Consider the following 26101-nt stretch of genomic DNA (forward strand, 5'->3'; position numbering starts at 1 on the left):
GTGGAACATAACGCGACAAACAAAGGTATTTTAAAAATACTATAAAATAATCTTTATGGAACAAAAGGAAAATTTGTTGTGTAACTGGAAGTCTCGTGAGTGAAAACATCCGAAGATCATCAAAGGTAAACTATTATTTTGATTGCTTTTCTGATTTTCGTGACGTAATGCTTAGTGTACATAATGTACATAATGTTATGCTATGCTATCGAGAAACTTACACAAATGCTTGGATTGCTTTCGCTGTAAAGCATAATTTCAAAATCTGAAACGACAGGTGGATTAACAAAAGGCTAAACTATGTTTTGCAATATTGCACTTGTGATTTCATGAATATGAATATGCATATTTTTTTTGTAATATTATTTGACTGTGGCGCTATGCTATTCAGGGGTTGCTGACGAAAATGATCCCGCTAACGGGATGGGCCAAGAAATTAAGGAGAAGTTTCTTTAAATGTATTTTAAACACTTGTATCTTAGATCAACGTTTATGGTGAGTATTTCTGTAATTTGATTTGGCTCTCTGTACTTTCACTGGATGTTTGTTTGAGACAATGCACTTCTGAACATAACGCGCCAATGTAAACTGAGATATTTGGATAAAAATATGAACTTTATCGAACAAAATATACATGTATTGTGTAACATGAAGTCCTATGAGTGCCATCTGATGAAGATCATCAAAGGTTAGTGATGATTTTAATCGCTATTTCTGACCTTTGTGAGCCCTCTCCTTGGCTGGAAAATGGCTGTATGGTTTTCTGTGACTAGCTGCTGACCTAACATAATCGCATTGTGTGCTTGCGCAGTAAAGCCTTTTTGAAATTGGACACTGTGGTTGGAATTACAAGACGTTTATCTTTAAAATGGTGTTTAATATTTGTATGTTTGAGGAATTTTAATTATGGGATTTCTGTTGTTTTGGATTTGGCGCCCTTCAATTTCACTGGCTGTTGTCGAGGTGGGACGCTACGTGTACCAGAGAGGTTTAAAAAGTGCTTTCTGGACAGTTTTTCGAAATTCTTTCGATTCTTTTGTCAATTACACATGTTTAAGAACTGTACATACATACATACATACTTTTGTCATATTTTATTGTCATAATTGTTTTACTTGTCCGTATGGCATAGGTTTTGTCCATTTGCAGTAGGATTTCATAGGAACTTAACTTCTTAGGGCGGAGGGCAGTATTTAGTAGCTTGGATGAATAAGGTGCCCAGAGGTGCCCATAGTAAACAGCCTTCTCCTCAGTCCCAGTTGCTAATATATATATATATATATATGATTAGTACATTTGGATAGAACACACTGAAGTTTCTAAAACTGTTCGAATGATATCTGTGAGTATAACAGATCTCATATGGTAGGCAAAAACCTGAGAAAAATCCAAACAGGAAGTGGGAAATCTGAGGTTGGTCGATTTTCAACTCAGCCCTTATCGAAAACACAGTGGGATATGGGTCAAGTTGCACTTCCTAAGGCCTCCACTAGATGCCAATCGTCTTTAGGAATTTGAATGAGGCTTCTACTGTGAAGTGGGGCCGGATGAGAGCTCTTTTAGTCAGTGGTCTGGAAGAGTCACGCATTGGTCACGCATTTCACATGAGAGCGACCTGCTTTTCTACAGACAACGGAATTCTCCGGCCGGAAGTTTGTTGAAGATTTATGATAAAAACATCCTAAAGATTGATTCTATACTTAGTTTGAATTGTTTCTACGACCTGTAATATAACTTTTTGAACTTTTTGTCCGACGTTCAGCTGAACCTGCATGCGCATTTGGATTTGTGTACCAAAAGCCCTAACAAAAAAAGCTATTTCGACATAAGAAATGGACATTATCGAAAAAATCGAACATTGATTGTAGAACTGGGATTCCTGGGAGTGCATTCTGATGAAGATCATCAAAGGTAAGTGAATATTTATGATGTAATTTCTGACTTCTGTTGACTGCACAATATGGCGGTTATATCATTTTTGCTTTGTTGGTTCTATTTCTCTTAAACTACTAGATAAATGGCTGGTTCTTTCTTTCCTGACAGCGTAGGTTCATGTACTTTGACGTGAAGTGTTCAAATCAGCTATTTCTATTTTCGTTTTGACATTTAATCCCAGAAAAATTGCCTTAACTCAAAAAAGCGTTGAGGCCTCGACGCCATCTTGTCCAAACCTATGCTCACCAAGTTTCATCTTCTAAGTCTATTCCATTTAGGAAAAATGGCCATGTCGTGATTGGTGATATTTGTACATTTGCAATAAGATTCCATTCGCCATTTGGTGGAATTTACAGGAACAGCGGAAAAATGACCAATATTTGAACATTTTAGAAAACGGAAACCGAATGTCCGAGAGACTTGGTTTGATGACTCACTGGAAGATCTGGCCCCTGTGCACGTCCCGGACGTCTTGTAAGGCACTGTCTCTTGTACATTTGCAATATGGAAATTCTCATCGATCATACAGCAAATGCCGAAAAGTGCCCTTCATGTATGTTAAGTCAAAGTCAAAGACCACCATCATTACTTACTTGGTCACATTAAATATCAGCTGTAGTTCTACAGAAGCAGATATCAGGGACACCAAAGTTTACCAGTAGTTGCTTTGACAATGTGAATATTTGTGTGTGTGTGTCCGGTTGTGTGTGTGTGTGTGTGTGTGTGTGTGTGTGTGTGTGTGTGTGTGTTTGTGTGTGTGTGTGTGTGTGTGTGTGTGTGTGTGTGTGTGTGTGTGTGTGTGTGTGTGTTTGTGTGTGTGTGTGTATATGTCTGTGTGTAATTAATGTGAATAAGTGTGTTTTATATCACCATACAGTATAACATATGATCATTCAACAAGTCTCAAGTTACCTTAACTTCTCCTTTTGATACCTAGAAACATCTACATTAAATTAATTAGTGAAAAGTGAGTATAACATTCTAATGTGAATGATGATGATTTCTAATATTGTGTCTGGTTTCATCCATCAGATGTCCGTGATCTTACACTGGACCTAAACACAGTAAACAGACTCCTCTCTCTGTCTGAGGAGAACAGAAAGGTGACATGTAGGAGAGAGAAACAGCCGTATCCTGATCACCCAGAGAGATTTGAGGACTGTGAGCAGGTGCTGTGTAGAGAGGGTCTGACTGGGCGCTGTTACTGGGAGGTAGAGTGGAGTGGGAGAGGGGCTGATATAGGATTGACATATAAAGGAATCAGCAGGAGAGGAAGGGGTGATGACTGTTGTCTTGGATACAATAACAAATCCTGGAGTCTGTTCTGCTATGACAACAGTTACACTGCCTGGCACAATAATAATCTCACTATAATAGACGTCCCCTCCTCCAGCTCCCACAGAGTAGGAGTGTATCTGGACTGGCAAGCCGGCACTCTGTCCTTCTATAGAGCCTCCTCTGACACACTGACCCACCTGTACACATTCATCTCCACATTCACTGAGCCCCTCTATCCAGGGTTTAGGGTTCATTATGATGAAGACTCCTCAGTGTCCCTGTAAATAATAACCTGACACACACAAACACACACACATTGGACACACAGAATAGACACATACAAACACTGTACACACAAACACAGGACACACACACACACACTGGACACACACACACAGGACACACACGGTGAACACACCGACACACAAACACAGGACACACACACTCACTGGACACACACACACACACACAGGATACACACACACACACAGGACACACACACATGCACGCTGGACACACACATACACACACATACTCTGGACACACACAAAGGACACACACACACTCTGGACACACACACAGGACACACACACACACACACACACAGGACACACACACACAGGACACATACAAAAACTGGACACACACACAAAGGACACACACACACACTGGACACACGCACACTGGACACACGCACACTGGACACACACAAACACTGACACACACACCCTGGCCACACACACACACTGACACACACACTGGGCACACACACACTCACTGGACACACACACACACAGCGGACACACACATGGCACACACACACACACACAGGGCACACACACACTGACAGATTGGACACACTGGACACACACTGACACACACAAACACTGACACACACACACACACTGACACATAAACAACAGCTCAAACACACACACACACAGCAGACACACACGGGACACACACACACACACACACACAACTCTGTTCCAGACATTATTATGAGCCGTCCTCCCCTCAGCAGCCTCCTCTGGTATGTACTGTCCTATATGTGAGAGAGCTCCAACAAGGAATTACAATGTATGTATTACTTGTAATACCTGCAAATGGCAAATAAACTACTAGAACTAGAATATTACAGGAATATTCTGCAAATGTTGATGAAGACGTCACTCAATCCACCCAAAACAACATGCAGTCTTTCCACAAGACTCCCATGAAGTTATAGTGTGACGTTATGAGTTGACATTAAAGTAACATTCTCAGAACATACTGCACTTGTTTTATACTGTTTTAGATGGATCCTCTGTTTATCATCTTGTTTTATACTGTTTTAGATGGATCCTCTGTTTATCATCTTGTTTTATACTGTTTTAGATGGATCCTCTGTTTATCATCTTGTTTTATACTGTTTTAGATGGATCCTCTGTTTATCATCTTGTTTTATACTGTTTTAGATGGATCCTCTGTTTATCATCTTGTTTTATACTGTTTTAGATGGATCCTCTGTTTATCATCTTGTTTTATACTGTTTTAGATGGATCCTCTGTTTATCATCTTGTTTTATACTGTTTTAGATGGATCCTCTGTTTATCATCTTGTTTTATACTGTTTTAGATGGATCCTCTGTTTATCATCTTGTTTTATACTGTTTTAGATGGATCCTCTGTTTATCATCTTGTTTAATACTGTTTTAGATGGATCCTCTGTTTATCATCTTGTTTTATACTGTTTTAGATGGATCCTCTGTTTATCATCTTGTTTAATACTGTTTTAGATGGATCCTCTGTTTATCATCTTGTTTAATACTGTTTTAGATGGATCCTCTGTTTATCATCTTGTTTTATACTGTTTTAGATGGATCCTCTGTTTATCATCTTGTTTTATACTGTTTTAGATGGATCCTCTGTTTATCATCTTGTTTTATACTGTTTTAGATGGATCCTCTGTTTATCATCTTGTTTTATACTGTTTTAGATGGATCCTCTGTTTATCATCTTGTTTTATACTGTTTTAGATGGATCCTCTGTTTATCATCTTGTTTTATACTGTTTTAGATGGATCCTCTGTTTATCATCTTGTTTTATACTGTTTTAGATGGATCCTCTGTTTATCATCTTGTTTTATACTGTTTTAGATGGATCCTCTGTTTATCATCTTGTTTTATACTGTTTTAGATGGATCCTCTGTTTATCATCTTGTTTTATACTGTTTTAGATGGATCCTCTGTTTATCATCTTGTTTTATACTGTTTTAGATGGATCCTCTGTTTATCATCTTGTTTTATACTGTTTTAGATGGATCCTCTGTTTATCATCTTGTTTTATACTGTTTTAGATGGAGCCTCTGTTTATCATCTTGTTTTATACTGTTTTAGATGGATCCTCTGTTTAAACATTTAAACTCTTACAATAACACCGTTAAAATACCAATGTGATAATTTGTTCTGTTTTTTATGTTGAATAACAAATTGTACAATTATATATATATGCTCCATAGCTGTACAAGTAAACAAGGATATATTGTACTTTTCATAATTAAACATAATTGAAACAAGAAAAAGCCTGTTACTTGTGAAAACAGTTTGGTTATTGATTCTTCATTGCCTCTGCCAGTCGCAGGTTGATGTTTGTCATGAATCTTGACCTGGAGGCAGAACTGTGTGATTTCCTCTAGATATGCCAGCTACAAAGTCAAAATTGGATGTGGAAAATAATGTTGTTTTATGGTCTTAATATAAGGGAAGGATTAGCAGTGTGGTTAGGGTTGAGGTTAGGATTTAAATCTGATTTTTTGTTTTACTTTGTGCCTGTGCCAACTAGTGACCTCTTTGCTGAACTGCCTCCAGGGTAAGATTCATGACAATAAATGCCAACCTGCCTCCCAGTCATCCCCTCCTTATCTTTACAAGGCTGCAGAACATGCAAGCTAGTGATGTGGGGGTTCTCTCATAACCCTCAGTCCCCAGGTGGGTAGATGGCAGGTTGAATAAAGAGAAGCTAGTGATGTGGGGGTTCTCTCATAACCCTCAGTCCCCAGGTGGGTAGATGGCAGGTTGAATAAAGAGAAGCTAGTGATGTGGGGGTTATCTCATAACCCTTAGTCCCCAGGTGGGTAGATGGCAGGTTGAATAAAGAGAAGCTAGTGATGTGGGGGTTCTCTCATAACCCTCAGTCCCCAGGTGGGTAGATGGCAGGTTGAATAAAAAGAAGCTAGTGGTGTGGGGGTTCTCTCATAACCCTCAGTCCCCAGGTGGGTAGATGGCAGGTTGAATAAAGAGAAGCTAGTGATGTGGGGGTTCTCTCATAACCCTCAGTCCCCAGGTGGGTAGATGGCAGGTTGAATAAAGAGAAGCTAGTGATGTGGGGGTTCTCTCATAACCCTCAGTCCCCAGGTGGGTAGATGGCAGGTTGAATAAAGAGAAGCTAGTGGTGTGGGGGTTCTCTCATAACCCTCAGTCCCCAGGTGGGTAGATGGCAGGTTGTATAAAGAGAAGCTAGTGATGTGGGGGTTCTCTCATAACCCTCAGTCCCCAGGTGGGTAGAAGGCAGGTTGAATAAAGAGAAAACAATAGGCTATAATACAAAATCCATAAATGTATAATTATTGTATAATTTCCACAAAACATTAAGGACACCTTTCTTTCCATGACAAACTGACCAGGCGTAACTCACTATTAGGAAGGTATCCTTAATATTTAGTTTACTCAGTGGTTCTGACCCTTTACATAACAGACAATCCTCTTTGCCGGGAACCTTCTTAAAACCTGTGGCGACTCTAGGGGCAGTATTTTCATTTTTGGAAAAAAAACATTCCCGTTTTAAACGGGATATTTTGTCAGGACAAGATGCTAGAATATGCATATAATTGAGTTTGGATAGAAAACACTCTATTGTTTCCAAAACTGTAAAGATATTGTCTGTGAGTATAACAGAACTGATGTTGCAGGCGAAAGCCTGAGAAAAATCCAATCCGGAAGTGCCCCATATTTTGAAAGCGCTGCGTTCCAATGACTCCCTATTCAGCTGTGAATGGGCTATCAACGAGCTTACGCTTTCTACGTATTCCCCAAGGTGTCTACAGCATTGTGATGTAGTTTTACGCATTTATGTTGAAGAATAGCCGTAGGCGGCTACATTGCGTAAGTGGTCACCTGATGCTCCCAGGGTGACTCTCGCGTAAAATACAGAGGTAGCCATTACTCCAATCGGTCCTACTGAAAAACTAATTGCCCCAACGGATATATTATCGAATAGATATTAGAAAAACACCTTGAGGATGGATTCTAAACAACGTTTGCCATGTTTCCGTCGATATTATGGAGCTAATTTTGAATATTTTTCGCTGTTTTCGTGACTGCAATTTCCGGGCAAATTCTCAGCCAAACGTGAAGAACAAACGGAGCTATTTCGCCTACAAAAATAATATTTTGGGAAAAAATGAACTTTGGCTGTCTACCTGGGAGTCTCGTGAGTGAAAACATCCGAAGTTCATCAAAGGTAAACGATTCAATTTGATTGCTTTTCTGATTTTCGTGACAAGGTTGCCTGCTGCTAGCAAGGCATAATGTTATGCTAGTCTATCGATAAACTTACACAAATGCTTGTCTAGCTTTGGCTGTAAAGCATATTTAAAAAATCTGAGATGACATGGGTGATTAACAAAAGGCTAAGCTGTTTTCCAATATATTTCAGTTGTGATTTTCATGAATAGGAAGATTTTCTAGGAAGATTTATGTCCATTGCGTTATGCTAATTAGTGTCAGGCGATGATTACGCTCCCGGATCCGGAATGGGGAGTCACAAGAAGTTTTAAGCACTTGAAATTTTCCCAAATGCTTCCACAATGATGCTTTCTCACAGCTGCTCCAGGGCCTCTTGGATTGAGGATTTATTATCTTCATTCTAATCACAAACAAAGACAAGATTCAAACAGATATACCTGATGGTCCAACACAATAGGGGAGGGGGGTGGCATAGGGAAGGTAGGGGAGAGGAGGGGGGGGCATAGGGAAGATAGGGGAGAGGAGGGGGGTATAGGGAAGGTAGGGGAGAGGAGGGGGGCATAGGGAAGGTAGGGGAGAGGAGGGGGAGCATAGGTAAGGTAGGGGAGAGGAGGGGGAGCATTGTTAAGGTAGGGGAGAGGAGGGGGGCATAGGGAAGGTAGGGGAGAGGAGGGGGGCATAGGGAAGGTAGGGGAGAGGAGGGGGGCATAAGGAAGGTAGGGGAGAGGAGGGGGGATAGGGAAGGTAGGGGAGAGGAGGGGGGTTATAGGGAAGGTAGGGAAGAGGAGGGGGGCATAGGGAAGGTAGGGGAGAGGATGGGGGCATAGGGAAGGTAGGGGAGAGGAGGGGGGCATAGGGAAGGTAGGGGAGAGGCATAGGGAAGCTAGGGGAGAGGATGGGGGCATAGGGAAGGTAGGGGAGAGGAGGGGGGCATAGGGAAGGTAGGGGAGAGGAGGGGGGGCATAGGGAAGGTAGGGGAGAGGATGGGGGCATAAGGAAGGTAGGGGAGAGGAGGGGGGATAGGGAAGGTAGGGGAGAGGAGGGGGGTATAGGGAAGGTAGGGGAGGGGAGATAAAAAGGAAAGACTTCCTCCATATCAGGTAACCAACCTCAAAGTCTACCCTCACCAACTTACCATACTGGCTGAGTTCTGAACATCCCTCGCTGTCCTCTGATCCTGTCAGGTAGCAGCCTCAGTCTACCCTCACCAACTAACCAGACTGAGTGAGTTCTGAACATCCCTCGCTGTCCTCTGATCCTGTCAGGTAGCATCCTCAGTCTACCCTCACCAACTAACCAGACTGAGTGAGTTCTGAACATCCCTCGCTGTCCTCTGATCCTGTCAGGTAGCAGCCTCAGTCTACCCTCACCAACTAACCAGACTGAGTGAGTTCTGAACATCCCTCTCTGTCCACTGATGCTGCATCCAAGTCTACTTGGGTCTCTTTCTGGTGTCTCTGTCTTGAATATTTAGTGCTTTTTCAGTTATTTTCCAGGCTGACTGAAAAACACAAAAGATGCAACATATATATAAGGGTAAGAACAAATCCACATATTAGCAACAACAACATTACAGCATTGCCATGCTTTACGAAAGCAGCCGCAGTCTACCGTCACCAACTTACCAGACTGGCTGTGTTCTGAACAACCATCGCTGTCCTCTGATCCTGTCAGGTAGCAGCCGCAGTCTACCGTCACCAACTTACCAGACTGGCTGAGTTCTGAACAACCATCGCTGGCCTCTGAGTCTTCATCTGTAGGCAAGTCAATCTGATCCTCACATAGGAGCCAGGTGGGAGTTTCCAAAGAAAACCCTTATGTCTTTGACAGACTGTGGTCCAACACACCCATCAGGGGATCTGACTGTCTACAACACTGTGGTCCATCAGGGGATCTGACTGTCTGCAGCACTGTGGTCCATCACATCCATCAGGGGATCTGACTGTCTACAACACTGTGGTCCATCAGGGGATCTGACTGTCTACAGCACTGTGGTCCAACACACCCATCAGGGGATCTGACTATCTACAACACTGTGGTCCATCAGGGGATCTGACTGTCTACAACACTGTGGTCCAACACACCCATCAGGGGATCTGACTGTCTACAACACTGTGGTCCAACAGGGGGTCTGACTGTCTACAACACTGTGGTCCAACACACCCATCAGGGGATCTGCCTGTCTACAACACTGTGGTCCAACAGGGGATCTGACTGTCTACAACACTGTGGTCCAACACACCCATCAGGGGATCTGACTGTCTACAACACTGTGGTCCATCAGGGGATCTGACTGTCTACAACACTGTGGTCCAACACACCCATCAGGGGATCTGACTGTCTACAACACTGTGGTCCAACACACCCATCAGGGGATCTGACTGTCTACAACACTGTGGTCCATCACATCCATCAGGGGGTCTGACTGTCTACAACACTGTGGTCCAACACACCCATCAGGGGATCTGACTGTCTACAACACTGTGGTCCAACAGGGGGTCTGACTGTCTACAACACTGTGGTCCAACACACCCATCAGGGGGTCTGACTGTCTACAACACTGTGGTCCAACACACCCATCAGGGGATCTGACTGTCTACAACACTGTGGTCCAACTGGGGGTCTGACTGTCTACAACACTGTGGTCCAACACACCCATCAGGGGGTCTGACTGTCTACAACACTGTGGTCCAACAGGGGATCTGACTGTCTACAACACTGTGGTCCAACACACCCATCAGGGGATCTGACTGTCTACAACACTGTGGTCCAACAGGGGATCTGACTGTCTACAACACTGTGGTCCAACACACCCATCAGGGGATCTGACTGTCTACAACACTGTGGTCCAACAGGGGATCTGACTGTCTACAACACTGTGGTCCAACACACCCAATAGGGGATCTGACTGTCTACAACACTGTGGTGCAACACACCCATCAGGGGATCTGACTGTCTACAACACTGTGGTCCATCACACCCATCAGGGGATCTGACTGTCTACAACACTGTGGTCCAACACACCCATCAGGGGATCTGACTGTCTACAACACTGTGGTCCATCACACCCATCAGGGGTTCTGACTGTCTACAACACTGTGGTCCAGGGGGTCTGACTGTCTACAACACTGTGGTCCTATACACCCATCAGGGGATCAGACTGTCTACAACACTGTGGTCCAACACACCCATCAGGGGATCTGACTGTCTACAACACTGTGGTCCAACACACCCATCAGGGGATCTGACTGTCTACAACACTGTGGTCCAACACACTCATCAGGAGATCTGACTGTCTACAGCACTGTGGTCCTTCAGGGGATCTGACTGTCTACAACACTGTGGTCCATCAGGGGATCTGACTGTCTGCAGCACTGTGGTCCATCACATCCATCAGGGGATCTGACTGTCTACAACACTGTGGTCCATCAGGGGATCTGACTGTCTACAGCACTGTGGTCCAACACAACCATCAGGGGATCTGACTATCTACAACACTGTGGTCCATCAGGGGATCTGACTGTCTACAACACTGTGGTCCAACACACCCATCAGGGGATCTGACTGTCTACAACACTGTGGTCCATCAGGGGATCTGACTGTCTACAGCACTGTGGTCCAACACAACCATCAGGGGATCTGACTATCTACAACACTGTGGTCCATCAGGGGATCTGACTGTCTACAACACTGTGGTCCAACACACCCATCAGGGGATCTGACTGTCTACAACACTGTGGTCCAACAGGGGGTCTGACTGTCTACAACACTGTGGTCCAACACACCCATCAGGGGATCTGCCCGTCTACAACACTGTGGTCCAACAGGAGATCTGACTGTCTACAACACTGTGGTCCAACACACCCATCAGGGGATCTGACTGTCTACAACACTGTGGTCCATCAGGGGATCTGACTGTCTACAACACTGTGGTCCAACACACCCATCAGGGGATCTGACTGTCTACAACACTGTGGTCCAACACACCCATCAGGGGATCTGACTGTCTACAACACTGTGGTCCATCACATCCATCAGGGGGTCTGACTGTCTACAACACTGTGGTCCAACACACCCATCAGGGGATCTGACTGTCTACAACACTGTGGTCCAACAGGGGGTCTGACTGTCTACAACACTGTGGTCCAACACACCCATCAGGGGGTCTGACTGTCTACAACACTGTGGTCCAACACACCCATCAGGGGATCTGACTGTCTACAACACTGTGGTCCAACTGGGGGTCTGACTGTCTACAACACTGTGGTCCAACACACCCATCAGGGGGTCTGACTGTCTACAACACTGTGGTCCAACAGGGGATCTGACTGTCTACAACACTGTGGTCCAACACACCCATCAGGGGATCTGACTGTCTACAACACTGTGGTCCAACAGGGGATCTGACTGTCTACAACACTGTGGTCCAACACACCCATCAGGGGATCTGACTGTCTACAACACTGTGGTCCAACAGGGGATCTGACTGTCTACAACACTGTGGTCCAACACACCCATCAGGGGATCTGACTGTCTACAACACTGTGGTGCAACACACCCATCAGGGGATCTGACTGTCTACAACACTGTGGTCCAACACACCCATCAGGGGATCTGACTGTCTACAACACTGTGGTCCAACACACCCATCAGGGGATCTGACTGTCTACAACACTGTGGTCCAACACACCCATCAGGAGATCTGACTGTCTACAGCACTGTGGTCCTTCAGGGGATCTGACTGTCTACAACACTGTGGTCCATCAGGGGATCTGACTGTCTACAACACTGTGGTCCATCACACCCATCAGGGGATCTGACTGTCTACAACACTGTGGTCCAGGGGGTCTGACTGTCTACAACACTGTGGTCCTATACACCCATCAGGGGATCAGACTGTCTACAACACTGTGGTCCAACACACCCATCAGGGGATCTGACTGTCTACAACACTGTGGTCCAACACACCCATCAGGGGATCTGACTGTCTACAACACTGTGGTCCAACACACCCATCAGGAGATCTGACTGTCTACAGCACTGTGGTCCTTCAGGGGATCTGACTGTCTACAACACTGTGGTCCATCAGGGGATCTGACTGTCTACAACACTGTGGTCCAACACACCCATCAGGGGATCTGACTGTCTACAACACTGTGGTCCTTCAGGGGATCTGACTGTCTACAACACTGTGGTCCATCAGGGGATCTGACTGTCTACAACACTGTGGTCCAACACACCCATCAGGGGATCTGACTGTCTACAACACGGTGGTCCATCAGGGGCTCTGACTGTCTACAACACTGTGGTCCAACACACCCATCAGGGGATCTGACTGTCTACAACACTGTGGTCCAACACACCCATCAGGGGATCTGACTGTCTACAACACTGTGGTCCAACACACCCATCAGGGGATCTGACTGTCTACAACACTGTGGTCCTTCAGGGGATCTGACTGTCTACAACACTGTGGTCCACAGGGGATCTGACTGTCTACAACACTGTGGTCCTTCAAGGGATCTGACTGTCTACAACACTGTGGTCCAACAGGGGATCTGACTGTCTACAACACTGTGGTCCAACAGGGGATCTGACTGTCTACAACACTGTGGTCCAACACACCCATCAGGGGATCTGACTGTCTACAGCACATATGAGTTCTGTTATACTCACAGACATCATTCGAACAGTTTTAGAAACATCAGAGTGTTTTATATCCAATAGTAATAATAATATGCATATATTAGCATCTGGGACAGAGTAGCAGGCAGTTCATTATGGGCACGCAATTCATCCAAAGGTGAAAATGTTGCCCCCTCTATCAAAGAAGTTAAAAGTGACTGTAAATTCTACAGCAGGAAACTTCTTTTGCATATATTCAACAGGCGTGACAGGCTTCATTGAGCCTATCTCCTCATCCTGGTTTGACTGTGCCATGGTGCTCCAGATTTTTCTTTAGATAGTCTGTGTGTAATTTGTTTGTCTATCCTCTATAGGGTTATCCTAAAATGGGTGTAATATGTAGGAATATGCCTATATAAATTATCCTCTATTCTCTCTCAGTGTGTGTTCAATAACAGTGGGTGATACTGTAATCGTATTTCTATTCTCACTTGATCCAGGCTATAGTAAATGGTTCTACTTATACTCCAACATATTTCACACACGGGCCTCACAGAGACAACCGCATGGTAAACTTCAATTCCTAATGTTTCATCTTAAGGGTGTAGAGTAATAGTTATATGTTATACACCAGTGCCCCCTGGTGGTGACAGGATCACAAAATTACTTATTCTGTTTTTACATTCTACAGAACGTCTGTATAATTCTCTTACTGATATACTAAGGGGTTGTACATTTCCAATACTGTCCATTGGTAGGAAAGTGTCACTTACAAATACGTTCAACCTTTATGAGAATACCTTCTGTTCTACTCCTACCTCTGGATTCCACTATTGGGCCATTACCCAATAACTCCCTCCATGATCCACAGACAAACAAACAACGCACCATTCATAACCAACTCAACTCAGTCATTGGGTACCTCTTCAAAATAAACACTACAAATATCAAAATAACTTAGTCATATAGTAAACATCTAAACCAAGTATTTGGTCATTGTAACTAAATTACCTTAACAAAATAAAATAGATGATTATTATCACTGAATCACCTCTCATAAAGAAACTAGCTAGTATGACAGTAATGGTGTCTTCACATTACAACTTAAAATAAAACAGCAGAGATGAGTATTATAAACACCTCTTCACAACCAAAATAACATTATGTAATGATCACTGCATTACCTCCCAATACATAATGGATAATTAACACTGAACCACCTCTTCTAAAACAAAATAACATTATGTAATGATCACTGCATTACCTCCCAATACATAATGGATGATTAACACTGAACCACCTCTTCTAAACCAAAATAACATTATGTAATGATCACTGCATTACCTCCCAATACATAATGGATGATTAACACTGAACCACCTCTTCTAAACCAAAATAACTAGTATAGCTGATTATTATCTCTGAACCACTTCTCCTAAATAAATGAACTAGTATTAAAGTAATGGTCTCTCCGCATTTACAACTCAAAATAAAATAGAAGAGATGAGTAATGATCGCTGCGTTACTCCCAATATACTGGAAGATCAATGCTGAACCACCTCTTCTAAACCAAAATAACTAGTATTGGTAATAGTCAACCTTATTACACACCCAAAATTAAATAGATGATCATTACTGAATCACCTCCAAATAAAAACTAGAATTTCAATAATGGTCGCCTGCATTATTACCCAAAATAAAAATAAAAATCATCAATCATTCATTTCATTCATCCTATATTGACAACATGCATTTCACCAATAGTCACGTTACGTACTTTCTCCAATCTAAGATCCGACTGTATCATATTCAACGTGTATGTCTATCATTTAGAGTGAGTGAGGTGCCACTTCCTTATTAGAGGGAAACCACAGCAGTAAATGCCATTTAATTACAAACTTAGATGAAACTGTTTACCTTGTTTCATTTGGATCTCTGGCACCACGGTGTGGAATCTCCTCCAACCGGGGGGAGACACTCACTCCCGGCAAGCTCGCCAAATGTTAGGGTTCGTTCCTTACGTCCTTCTTTGTCAATCATTGGTTCATTGGTGAAATTAACATTATGACAATATCTTTAATTAAATAATTCAAAAACCTTTATTAATGCAATTGCAGACAGAAGTTGACAAACAGGAACAGGAACAGGAACATAACACATGTTTCTGAGTAAGTTCTGCATCAAATAAAAGGTCTCCAGTTGTTTTGTTACACCCTCAGTGTTGCCTGGTGATGTCACTACCTACGTCAGTACCTTTTTACTCCTGAGACCAAAACCCTGCCTCCCAAGCTATATAAACAATGGCTTTTAGTGTTATCTAAAACGTAGCAGTAAAAGTCCACTCCCCAAAGTTGCTTTATTGTGGAATGTTTGACTAGTCTTATCTCCTCCACTCCCCTGCAGAGCTCCTTCTTCAGAGAGAGAGAGAGAGAGAGAGAGAGAGAGAGAGAGAGAGAGAGAGAGAGAGAGAGAGAGAGAGAGAGAGAGAGAGAGAGAGAGAGAGAGAGAGAGAGAGAGAGAGAGAGAGAGAGAGAGAGAGAGAGAGAGAGAGAGAGAGAGAGAGAGAGAGAGAGAGAGAGAGAGAGAGAGAGAGAGAGAGAGAGAGAGAGAGAGAGAGAGAGAGAGAGAGAGAGAGAGAGAGAGAGAAAGGTACTCTGGGATTATTGAATCATTTTGGCTCATTAGACAGGTCAGATTCTATGTTTGAAGATGTGGAGGGGTTTTTGGCAATACACTGTAGATGTATGTGTTCACAAGTAGCCCCCAATATCTTCAAATCCTTGGGGAGAGGAGATGCTACTCCTGGGGTGAGAGGAGATGCTACCCCTGGGGTGAGAGAGGAGCTGCTACCCCTGGGGAGAGAGGAGCTGCTACCCCTGGGGAGAGAGGAGCTGCTACCCCTGGGGAGAGGGGAGCTGCTACCCCTGGGGAGAGAGGAGCTGCTACCCCTGGGGAGAGAGGAGCTGCTACCAGGAGAGACTGTGACAATGCTTGGGAAGAACTTAACGATTGGTGAGTGTTGGGGCACGTTTGGCAGGAGCTTCAGTGATGAAGACTGCTGAACTTCAGTGATGAAGACTGCTGAACTTGCTGATGTTTCACAATATGCCATGGCCGTCTCAGTCACCAGGTCTCAACACAATAGAACACCATCAACAAAACACCAAATTATGGATTTTCTTGTGGAAGAATGGTGTCACATTCCTCCAATAGAGTTACAGACAGATGTAGAGTGTATTCCAAGGCACATTGTAAGAGCTGTAAAGAGAGAGGGAGAGAGAACAGGTAGAACCTGATATGCAAATGAGCAGAGCAAACAAAAGTAACTTTCCACAACCTGATGATCATTCAGACTCTGTTTCTATTGAGAGATAAAAGGTAAGACGACGATTGTTATGTGTATTCATATAGTTGATGATATTGTTATGTGTATTCATATAGTTGATGATATTGTTATGTGTATTCATATAGTTGATGATATTGTAATGTGTATTCATATAGTTGATGATATTGTTGTGTGTATTCATATAGTTGATGATATTGTTATGTGTATTCATATAGTTGATGATATTGTTATGTGTATTCATATATTTGATGATATTGTTATGTGTATTCATATATTTGATGATATTGTTATGTGTATTCATATAGTTGATGATATTGTTGGTGGACAGTATTATAATAGTCCTACTCTCCGTAAAATGTTTTCAATATAAATTAGATTAATTAATTCTGTGCCCATCTGTGTGCCCAAGGGTGTTCGCTCCTACATTATCTAGAATCTAAAAAGGTTATTTGGCTGTCCCCATAGGAGAACCGTTTGTAGAACCCTTTTTGGTACTAAGCACAGAGGGTTCTACCTGGAACCCAAAATAATATCCTATGGGGACAGCCAGAGGACCTGTTTGGAACCCTTTATTCTAAGAGTGTACTGTATCATAGGTCTATAGACAAGGTTGATCTCCTACTGTATCATAGGTCTATAGACCAGCGTGATCTCCTACTGTATCATAGCTCTATAGACCAAGGTGATCTCCTACTGAATTATAGGTCTATAGACCAGGGTGATCTCCTACTGCATCATAGGTCTATAGACCAGGGTGATATCCTACTGTATCATAGGTCTATAGACCAGGGTGATCTCTTACTGCATCATAGGTCTATAGACCAGGGTGATATCCTACTGTATCATAGGTCTATAGATCAGGGTGATATCCTACTGTATCATAGGTCTATAGACCAGGGTGATATCCTACTGCATCATAGGCCTATAGACCAGGGTGATCTCCTACTGTATCATAGGCCTATAGACAGGGGTGATCTCCTAATGTATCATAGGTCTATAGACCAGGGTGATATCATACTGTATCATAGGCCTATAGACCAGAGTGATGTCCTACTGTATCATAGGTCTATAGACCAGGGTGATATCATACTGTATCATAGGCCTATAGACCAGAGTGATGTCCTACTGTATCATAGGTCTATAGACAAGGGTGATCTTCTACTGTATCATAGGTCTATAGACCAAGGTGATCTCCTACTGTATCATAGGTCTATAGACCATGGTGATCTCCTACTGTATCATAGGTCTATAGACCAGGGTGATTTCCTACCGTATCATAGGTTTATAGACCAGGGGATATCCTACTGTATCACAGGTCTATAGACCAGGGTGATCTCCTACTGTATCATAGGTCTATAGGCCAGGGTGATCTCCTACTGTATCATAGGTCTATAGACCAAGGCGATCTCCTACTGTATCATAGGTCTATAGACCAGGGTGATCTCCTACTGCATCATAGGTCTATAGACCAGGGTGATCTACTTCTGCATCATAGGTCTATAGACCAGGGTGATCTACTACTGTATCATAGGTCTATAGACCAGGGTGATCTCCTACTGCATCATAGGTCTATAGACCAGAGTGATCTCCTACTGTATAATAGGCCTATAGACCAGGGTGATCTCCTACTGTATCATAGGTCTATAGACCAGGGTGATCTCCTACTGCATCATAGGTCTATAGACCAGGGTGATCGACTACTGTATCACAGGTCTATAGACCAGGGTGATCTCCTACTGTATCATAGGTCTATAGGCCAGGGTGATCTCCTACTGTACCATAGGTCTATAGACCAAGGCGATCTCCTACTGTATCATAGGTCTATAGACCAGGGTGATCTCCTACTGCATCATAGGTCTATAGACCAGGGTGAGCTACTACTGCATCATAGGTCTATAGACCAGGGTGATCTACTACTGTATCATAGGTCTATAGACCAGGGTGATCTCCTACTGCATCATAGGTCTATAGACCAGAGTGATCTCCTACTGTATAATAGGCCTATAGACCAGGGTGATCTCCTACTGTATCATAGGTATATAGACCAGGGTGATCTCCTACTGTATCATAGGCCTATGGACCAGGGTGATCTCCTACTGTATCATAGGTCTATGGACCAGGGTGATCTCCTGCTCTATCATAGGTCTATAGACCAGGGTGATCTCCTACTGTATCATAGATCTATAGACCAGGGTGATCTCCTACTGTATCATAGGTCTATATACCAGAATGATCTCCTACTGTATAATAGGCCAATATACCAGGGTGATCTCCTACTGTATCATAGGTCTATGGTCCAGGGTGATCTCCTACTATATCATAGGTCTATAGACCAGGGTGATCTCCTACTGTATCATAGGTCTATAGACCAGGGTTATCTCCTACAGTATCATATGTCTATAGACCAGGGTGATCTCCTACTGTATCATAGGTCTATAGACGAGGGTGATCTCCTACTGTATCATAGGTCTATAGACCAGGGTGATCTACTACTGTATCATATGTCTATAGACCAGGGTGATCTCCTACTGCATCATAGGTCTATAGACCAGGGTGATCTCCTACTGTATCATAGGTCTATAGAACAGAGTGATATGCTAGTGTAGCACAGGTCTATAGACCAGGGTGATCTCCTACTGTATCATAGGTCCATTGACCAGGGTGATCTCCTACTGTATCATAGGTCTTTAGACCAGGGTGATATCCTACTGTATCATAGGTCTATAGACCAGGGTGATCTGATAGTGTAGCATAGGTCTATGTACCAGGGTGATCTCCTACTGTATCATAGGTCTATAGACCAGGGTGATCTGCTAGTGTAGCATAGGTCTATAGACCAAGGGTGATCTCCTACTGTATCATAGGCCTATAGACCAGGGTGATCTCCTACTGTATCAGAGGTCTATGGACCAGGGTGATCTCCTCCTGTATCATAGGTCTATAGACCAGGGGGATCTCCTACTGTATCATAGGTCTTTAGACCAGGGTGATCTCCTACTGTATCATAGGTCTATAGACCAGGGTGATCTCCTACTGTATCATAGGTATATAGACCAGGGTGATCTCCTACTGTATCATAGGTATATAGACCAGGGTGATCTCCTACTGTATCATAGGTCTTTAGACCAGGGTGATATCCTACTGTATCATAGGCCTATAGACCAGGGTGATCTCCTACTGTATCATAGGTCTATGGACCAGGGTGACCTGTTACTGTATCATAGGTCTATAGACCAGGGTGATCTGCTAGTCTAGCATAGGTCTATAGACCAGGGTGATCTGCTAGTGTAGCATAGGTCTATAGACCAGGGTGATCTCCTACTGTATCATAGCTCTATTGACCAGGGTGATCTCCTACTGTATCATAGGCCTATAGACCAGGATGATCTCCTACTGCATCATAGGTCTATAGACCAGGGGGATCTCCTACTGTATCATAGGTCTATAGACCAGGGTGATCTCCTACTGTATCATAGGTATATAGACCAGGGTGATCTCCTACTGTATCATAGGTATATAGACCAGGGTGATCTCCTACTGTATCATAGGTCTATAGACCAGGGTGATCTCCTACTGTATCATAGGCCTATAGACCAGGGTGATCTCCTATTGTATCATAGGTCTATGGACCAGGGTGATCTCCTACTGCATCATAGGTCTATAGACCAGGGTGATCTACTATTGCATCATAGGTCTATAGACCAGGGTGATCTCCTACTGTATCATAGGGTATAGACCAGGGTGATCTCCTACTGCATCATAGGTCTATAGACCAGGGTGATCTCCTACTGTACTATAGGTCTATTGACCAGGGTGATCTCCTACTGTATCATAGGCCTATAGACCAGGGTGATCTCCTACTGTATCATAGGTCTATGGACCAGGGTGATCTCCTACTGCATCATAGGTCTATAGACCAGGGTGATCTCCTACTGCATCATAGGTCTATAGACCAGGGTGATCTACTACTGCATCATAGGTCTATAGACCAGGGTGATCTCCTACTGTATCATAGGGTATAGACCAGGGTGATCTCCTACTGCATCATAGGTCTATAGACCAGGGTGATCTCCTACTGTACTATAGGTCTATTGACCATGGTGATCTCCTACTGTATCATAGGTCTATAGAACAGGGTGGTCTACTACTGTATCATAGGTCTATAGACCAGGGTGATCTACTACTGTATCATATGTCTATAGACCAGGGTGATCTCCTACTGCATCATAGGTCTATAGACCAGGGTGATCTCCTACTGTATCATAGGTCTATAGAACAGAGTGATATGCTAGTGTAGCACAGGACTATAGACCAGGGTGATCTCCTACTGTATCATAGGTCTATAGACCAGGATGATCTCCTACTGCATCATAGGTCTATAGACCAGGGGGATCTCCTACTGTATCATAGGTCTATAGACCAGGGTGATCTCCTACTGTATCATAGGTATATAGACCAGGGTGATCTCCTACTGTATCATAGGTCTATAGACCAGGGTGATCTCCTACTGTATCATAGGCCTATAGACCAGGGTGATATCCTACTGTATCATAGGTCTATGGACCAGGGTGATCTCCTACTGCATCATAGGTCTATAGACCAGGGTGATCTCCTACTGCATCATAGGTCTATAGACCAGGGTGATCTGATAGTGTAGCATAGGTCTATGTACCAGGGTGATCTCCTACTGTATCATAGGTCTATAGAACAGAGTGATATGCTAGTGTAGCACAGGTCTATAGACCAGGGTGATCTCCTACTGTATCATAGGTCTATAGACCAGGTTGATCTCCTACTGTATCATAGGTATATAGACCAGGGTGATCTCCTACTGTATCATAGGCCTATAGACCAGGGTGATCTCCTACTGTATCATAGGTCTATAGACCAGGGTGATCTCCTACTGTATCATAGGCCTATAGACCAGGGTGATCTCCTACTGTATCATATGTCTATGGACCAGGGTGATCTCCTACTGCATCATAGGTCTATAGACCAGGGTGATCTCCTACTGCATCATATGTCTATAGACCAGGGTGATCTACTACTGCATCATAGGTCTATAGACCAGGGTGATCTCCTACTGTATCATAGGGTATAGACCAGGGTGATCTCCTACTGCATCATAGGTCTATAGACCAGGGTGATCTCCTACTGTACTATAGGTCTATTGACCATGGTGATCTCCTACTGCATCATAGGTCTATAGACCAGGGTGATCTCCTACTGTATCATAGGTCTATAGAACAGAGTGATATGCTAGTGTAGCACAGGTCTATAGACCAGGGTGATCTCCTACTGTATCATAGGTCTATTGACCAGGGTGATCTCCTACTGTATCATAGGCCTATAGACCAGGATGATCTCCTACTGCATCATAGGTCTATAGACCAGGGGGATCTCCTACTGTATCATAGGTCTATAGACCAGGGTGATCTCCTACTGTATCATAGGTATATAGACCAGGGTGATCTCCTACTGTATCATAGGTCTATAGACCAGGGTGATATCCTACTGTATCATAGGTCTATAGACCAGGGTGATCTCCTACTGTTTCATAGGCCTATAGACCAGGGTGATCTCCTACTGTATCATAGGTCTATGGACCAGGTTGATCTCCTACTACATCATAGGTCTATAGACTAGGGTGATCTCCTACTGCATCATAGGTCTATAGACCAGGGTGATCTGAGAGTGTAGCATAGGTCTATGTACCAGGGTGATCTCCTACTGTATCATAGGTCTATAGACCAGGGTGATCTGCTAGTGTAGCATAGGTCTATAGACCAAGGGTGATCTCCTACTGTATCATAGGCCTATAGACCAGGGTGATCTCCTACTGTATCATAGGTCTATGGACCAGGGTGATCTGCTAGTGTAGCATAGGTCTATAGACCAGGGTGATCTCCTACTGTATCATAGGTCTATAGACCAGGGTGATCTGCTAGTGTAGCATAGGTCTATAGACCAGGGTGATCTGCTAGTGTAGCATAGGTCTATAGACCAGGGTGATCTCCTACTGTATCATAGGTCTATAGACCAGGGTGATCTCCTTTTGTATCATAGGCCTATAAACCAGGTTGATCTCCTACTGCATCATAGGTCTATAGACCAGGGTGATCTCCTACTGTATCATAGGTCTATAGACGAGGGTGATCTCCTACTGTATCATAGGTCTATAGACCAGGGGGAGCTCCTACTTTATCATAGGTCTATAGACCAGGGTGATCTGCTAGTGTAGCATAGGTCTATAGACCAAGGGTGATCTCCTACTGTATCATAGGCCTATAGACCAGGGTGATCTCCTACTGTATCAGAGGACTATGGACGAGGGTGATCTCCTCCTGTATCATAGGTCTATAGACCAGGGTGATATGATAGTGTAGCATAGGTCTATAGACCAGGGTGCTATGCTAGTGTAGCATAGGTCTATAGACCAGGGTGATCGCCTACTGTATCATATGTCTATAGACCAGGGTGATCTCCTACTGTATCATAGGCCTATAGACCAGGGTGATCTCCTACTGTATCATAGGTCTATAGACCAGGGTGATCTCCTACTGTATCATAGGTCTATAGACCAGGGTGATATCCTACTGTATCATAGGTCTATAGACCAGGGTGATCTCCTACTGTTTCATAGGCCTATAGACCAGGGTGATCTCCTACTGTATCATAGGTCTATGGACCAGGGTGATCTCCTACTACATCATAGGTCTATAGACTAGGGTGAACTCCTACTGCATCATAGGTCTATAGACCAGGGTGATCTGAGAGTGTAGCATAGGTCTATGTACCAGGGTGATCTCCTACTGTATCATAGGTCTATAGACCAGGGTGATCTGCTAGTGTAGCATAGGTCTATAGACCAAGGGTGATCTCCTACTGTATCATAGGCCTATAGACCAGGGTGATCTCCTACTGTATCACAGGTCTATGGACCAGGGTGATCTGCTAGTGTAGCATAGGTCTATAGACCAGGGTGATCTCCTACTGTATCATAGGTCTATAGACCAGGGTGATCTGCTAGTGTAGCATAGGTCTATAGACCAGGGTGATCTGCTAGTGTAGCATAGGTCTATAGACCAGGGTGATCTCCTACTGTATCATATGTCTATAGACCAGGGTGATCTCCTTTTGTATCATAGGCCTATAAACCAGGTTGATCTCCTACTGCATCATAGGTCTATAGACCAGGGTGATCTCCTACTGTATCATAGGTCTATAGACGAGGGTGATCTCCTACTGTATCATAGGTCTATAGACCAGGGGGAGCTCCTACTTTATCATAGGTCTATAGACCAGGGTGATCTGCTAGTGTAGCATAGGTCTATAGACCAAGGGTGATCTCCTACTGTATCATAGGCCTATAGACCAGGGTGATCTCCTACTGTATCAGAGGACTATGGACGAGGGTGATCTCCTCCTGTATCATAGGTCTATAGACCAGGGTGATCTGATAGTGTAGCATAGGTCTATAGACCAGGGTGCTATGCTAGTGTAGCATAGGTCTATAGACCAGGGTGATCGCCTACTGTATCATATGTCTATAGACCAGGGTGATCTCCTACTGTATCATAGGCCTATAGACCAGGGTGATCTCCTACTGTATCATAGGTCTATAGACCAGGGTGATCTGATAGTGTAGCATAGGTCTATAGACCAGGGTGCTATGCTAGTGTAGCATAGGTATATAGATCAGGGTGCTACTGTATCATAGGTCTATAGACCAGGGTGATCTCCTACTGCATCATAGGAATATAGACCAGGGTGATCGCCTACTGTATCATATGTCTATAGACCAGGGTGATCTCCTACTGTATCATAGGCCTATAGACCAGGGTGATCTCCTACTGTATCATAGGTTCTATGTACCAAGGTGATCTCCTACTGTATCATAGGTCTATAGACCAGGGTGATCTGCAAGTGTAGCATAGGTCTATAGACCAAGGGTGATCTCCTACTGTATCATAGGCCTATAGACCAGGGTAATCTCCTACTGTATCAGAGGTCTATGGACCAGGGTGATCTCCTCCTGTATCATAGGTCTATAGACCAGGGTGATCTGATAGTGTACTATAGGTCTATAGACCAGGGTGATCTGCTAGTGTAGCATAGGTCTATAGACCAGGGTGATCTGCTAGTGTAGCAAAGGTCTATAGACCAGGGTGATCTCCTACTGTATCATAGGTCTATAGACCAGGGTGATCTCCTTTTGTATCATAGGCCTATAGACCAGGGTGATTTCCTACTGCATCATAGGTCTATAGACCAGGGTGATCTCCTACTGTATCATAGGTCTATAGAACATGATGATCTCCTACTGTATCATAGGAATATAGACCAGGGTGATCGCCTACTGTATCATATGTCTATAGACCAGGGTGATCTCCTACTGTATCATAGGCCTATAGACCAGGGTGATCTCCTACTGTATCATAGGTCTATGGACCAGGTGATCTCCTACTGTAGCATAGGTCTATAGACCAGGGTGATCTGCTAGTGTAGCATAGGTCTATAGACCAGGGTGATCTCCTACTGCATCATAGGTCTATAGACCAGGGTGATCTCCTACTGTATCATAGGTCTATAGACCAGGATGATCTCCTACTGTATCATAGGAATATAGACCAGGGTGATCGCCTACTGTATCATATGTCTATAGACCAGGGTGATCTCCTACTGTATCATAGGCCTATAGACCAGGGTGATCTCCTACTGTATCATAGGTCTATGGACCAGGGTGATCTCCTACTGTAGCATAGGTCTATAGACTAGGGTGATCTGCTAGTGTAGCATAGGTCTATAGACCAGGGTGATCTGCTAGTGTAGCATAGGTCTATAGACCAGGGTGATCTCCTACTGTATCATAGGTCTATAGACCAGGGTGATCTCCTTTTGTATCATAGGCCTATAAACCAGGGTGATCTCCTACTGCATCATAGGTCTATAGACCAGGGTGATCTCCTACTGTATCATAGGGTCTATAGACCAGGGTGATCTCCTACTGTATCATAGGCCTATAGACCAGGGTGATCGCCTACTGCATCATAGGTCTATAGACCAGGGTGATCTCCTACTGCATCATAGGCCTATAGACGAGGGTGATCTCCTACTGTATCATAGGTCTATAGACCAGGGTTATCTGCAAGTGTAGCATAGGCCTATAGACCAGGGTGATCTCCTACTGTATCATAGGTCTATAGACCAGGGTGATCTCCTACTGTATCATAGGTCTATAGACCAGGGTGATCTCCTACTGTATCATAGGCCTATAGACCAGGGTGATCGCCTACTGTATCATAGGTCTATGGACCCAGGGTGATCTCCTCCTGTATCATAGGTCTATAGACCAGGGTGATCTGATAGTGTAGCATAGGTCTATAGACCAGGGTGATCTGCTAGTGTAGCAT

The 26101-nt window shown here is 43.8% G+C and overlaps 2 protein-coding genes across 2 annotated transcripts in view; both read left to right on the top strand.

Annotated features, from left to right (window-relative positions):
* Positions 1-3665, top strand: part of LOC118938473 (stonustoxin subunit beta-like) — a 4922-nt gene extending 1257 nt beyond the window's left edge. The window contains exon 2 of the mRNA XM_036942516.1: positions 2968-3665. Coding sequence (XP_036798411.1) covers positions 2968-3497 — 530 coding nt within the window. The 3' untranslated portion in view covers positions 3498-3665. The remainder of the gene's footprint in view (positions 1-2967) is intronic.
* The window catches only part of LOC110485296 (NLR family CARD domain-containing protein 3-like), a 373592-nt gene that overhangs the window by 66996 nt on the left and 280495 nt on the right, over positions 1-26101 (top strand). The gene's annotated exons all lie outside the window — the stretch shown is intronic.

Source organism: Oncorhynchus mykiss, chromosome 13 (genome assembly GCF_013265735.2).
Source record: "Oncorhynchus mykiss isolate Arlee chromosome 13, USDA_OmykA_1.1, whole genome shotgun sequence".
In the NCBI taxonomy this organism is placed as follows: Eukaryota; Metazoa; Chordata; class Actinopteri; order Salmoniformes; family Salmonidae; genus Oncorhynchus; species Oncorhynchus mykiss.